At 34.0% G+C, this 3,560-nt stretch overlaps 1 protein-coding gene across 1 annotated transcript; it reads left to right on the forward strand.

The window, feature by feature from the left end:
• Positions 1–868: 868 nt before the first annotated feature.
• On the forward strand, positions 869–1,813 carry LOC308259813 (olfactory receptor 5D13-like; the record flags this gene model as incomplete). Its single annotated transcript, XM_080691089.1, has 1 exon — positions 869–1,813. One exon carries the CDS (start codon positions 869–871, stop codon positions 1,811–1,813), a length of 945 nt encoding a protein of 314 aa, XP_080547215.1.
• Between the last annotated feature and the right edge of the window lie 1,747 nt (positions 1,814–3,560).

Consider the following 3,560-nt stretch of genomic DNA (forward strand, 5'->3'; position numbering starts at 1 on the left):
GGGGGAAGGAAACAGACCAAATCATGGTGGGTGCATAATAAACGCCTCACCTTGAATCTACTGCCACGTACAATTACAATGTGCCAAAAAATAAGTTACAATTCAGATATTCTGTAACTAATATTATAATATGGCTACTTAGGTTGTAAGACAAAAGTAGCAACAAAAGAAAAATTAACTAAAAACAGATCTGGGTGAGTATGTTAAGAGCATCAAAGGCAGGGAGTAAGACAATCTATAGGTAGAAAACAAAGAAAATTAAATTAAAAAATATCATTTTTTACCAGGTTGCAACATTATTCTAAAACACCAAGGAAGGAATCAGCAGAAAGCTTGGAGATACACAAGAATGTATTTCCGTTAATGACCGATTATATGTGTACATACTGTTAGTTGTGGGGACTCATCAAATACTCAGTCTGTGATACTCAGACCGAGTATCCTAACTTCAGCAGGAATCCCCTCAATTATTTTCTTCTCCATCCTTACTTTATAAATGTCCATTTATTCTTATATTAGTGCTATTTTAAAGCAAACAGTGATGGAACTGGGTAAAGCCAGTTTTCTACAACACAACAGAACAGTTCTCTCTCTCAAAGACAACTGTTTAATTCAATTGCTGCCACTCAAGATTATATCCAAATCCGAGCTCATCACAAATTTCTTATCTTATGGATGCCACATCTTTATTATACAAATACATGAGGTTAATTATTTACAATTCACTGTGTCATTTGGAGAGATAAGTATGTTCTAATGTTTCAGCACCATGCCTAACACATAGTTAATGTTATATCAATGTACTATATCATTACACTTATTATTATTATTATTTATTATTATTTCAAATTTTTCTTCTACAACAGTCATGCTGCTGTCTACAAAAAATCAATCTTCTGAAGTCACCTTCATCCTTTTGGGCTTCTCAGAGTACCCAGAACTCCAGGTGCCCCTCTTCCTGGTCTTCTTGACTATATACACCATCACTGTGTTGGGGAACTTGGGCATGATCATAATCATCAGGATCAATCCCAAACTCCATACCCCCATGTACTTTTTCCTTAGTCACTTGTCTTTTGTTGATTTCTGCTATTCTACAACAGTAACACCCAAACTTCTAGAGAACTTGATAGTGGAAGAAAAAACCATCTCTTTTTCAGGATGCATCATGCAATTCTCTTTGGCTTGTATATTTGTCGTGGCAGAAACATTCATGCTGGTAGTGATGGCCTACGATCGGTTTGTGGCAGTTTGCAACCCTCTTCTCTACACCATCATCATGTCCCCAAAGCTGTGCGCATCCCTGGTGGCTGGGACCTACACGTGGAGTATAGTGTCTTCCCTAGCGCTCACTTATTCTGTCTTGGTGTTATCCTTCTGTGGGACTAACATCATCAATAATTTTGTCTGCGAGCACTCTGTCATCGTCTCTGTCTCCTGCTCAGACCCCTCCATCAGCCAAATGCTTTGTTTCACTATTGCCATATTTGATGAAATCAGCAGCCTAGTTGTCATCCTCACTACCTACATTTTCATCTTTGTTACTGTCATGAAAATGCCTTCCACTGATGGACGCCAAAAAGCTTTCTCTACCTGTGCCTCTCACCTGACCACTATCACCATCTTCCATGGCACCGTCTTGTTCCTGTATTGTGTGCCCAACTCCAAAAACTCATGGCTCATAGTCAAAGTTGGTTCTGTGTTCTATACAGTTGTTATTCCCATGCTAAACCCCTTGATCTACAGCCTCAGGAACAAAGATGTGAAGGAGACTTCCAAGAAGTTAATGAATCGCCTAACACAATTCTTTTGAAGATGTAAATTTCAAAAGATTTTTTTTTGTTTTTATTTTTGTTTTGTTTTGTGGAATAGGGACTGAACTCTGAGCTACAAAGCCAGAATTTTTATTGTTTGTTTTAAAAGCAAGTTCCTTCTAGATTCTTGAGAGTATTGCTACAAGGCTCAATCTGTCCTTGAACATGTGATCTTCCTGTCTCAGCTTCTCAAGTAGTGGAAATATAGACAGGAATAGTGACGTGAGCCACTGTGCTGGACTCTAAAGATATTTTATTTACTACATTAATGATTTTGTAAATGTTTCTAGTAGATGCTAATTCAAATGATTTAGCCAATTAACCATCTTTTAAAAATATACTGTATAAAGAGAAGCTATCTGATCATTTGATTTCTGTTCTTTTGAATATTTAGCAAAATAGGCGTGTAAATTAATGCAAGTCAAATAGCTCTAAAATATTCACAACCACTCAGAACATAAGATGTGATCTTATTTGGAATTAGGATGCTCACAATTATAATTAAAGTAAGGATAAAATGGAAATCACAGAGGACTGAAAGACCCAAATCCAGTGAAAATGTCTTTATAAGAAACAGGAAGAAACAAAATAGATACACCTAAGGTAGAAAGACATGTGAAGATGGGAGGAGAGGAATTTTGTTGTTGCCAGCTTGGAGGCATGAAAAGACCATCCTCTAGCACCTTCAAATAGAACATAGCCTTGTTCCAACTTTGATTTTAGAATTTTAGTCTCAAGTTGCATGAGAAAATAGATTTTTGTTGCCTAAAAGAAAGGAAGTTTTTGGTAATTAGTTGAAGTAGCCAGAGGACATTTACACAAGTAAACTATTTGTTCATAAAGCTTAATCTTCTGATTACATAATAAAATATAATTTAATTAAATTTATAAATTAGAATGTCAAGACCATAGGAAAATCTGAACATATAGAGGAAATTAGCCATAGTTAATGTTAAGCTTGATTCTATTAAGTAAGCTATTGATTTAGGATGACAATATGTCTCAATGTTAATAAGTTTTCTTAGCATGTAAAAGGTCTTGAGTTTGATTGCCAGCACTGTAAAAAAAACTGAAGTTACTAAAAAATTACAACAGAAAAGAAATATTAATCTCAAAAGTTTTGTAAACTACTATGTCAAAGTTGATTCTATAAATTCTATTTAATAATGAAATGGATATCACCATAAAGTTAAAATCAATTTATATACTACTTATTTTGCATTTTTAAAGATTTTAGTTGACTACACATTTAACTTCATAGAATAATTTTTTTCTGCCACACATTTATGTCATGTCTATACCTTCTGTGCTTCAAGCATCTTCTAAATTGTTTATGTGTTTGGCTTAAACCAGTGGCTGCCTGTATTTTAAAATTAAAAATTTTATCATGCACTTTGCTCTTTGCTAATCTTGGTTTGTGTTATATCAGGTCCCCAGAATATAAACTTGATATGTTTCTCTATATCATTCTACTGATTGAATATTGTTATCCCAAGAAACTATTTCACCTAAAGTAAAGCTTTAATTGCATCATACATGCACTCATATATAAAATCTAAGAATTTTATATATGAGTGAATAAAGAACTATGGAGCATAAATTTAATAGGTAACTTAATTGTATTTTTCTTAATTTTAATGAGGGGCTCACACATAACTTCATTATAATTCTGGACAATTATTAGTATACTGTGCCACATGTTTCCAGGTGATACAACTCAATATTGGTTCACTTATAAAAATAAAA

The sequence above is a fragment of the Muscardinus avellanarius genome (assembly GCF_963383645.1).
Source record: "Muscardinus avellanarius genome assembly, chromosome: 1".
Classification (NCBI taxonomy): Eukaryota; Metazoa; Chordata; class Mammalia; order Rodentia; family Gliridae; genus Muscardinus; species Muscardinus avellanarius.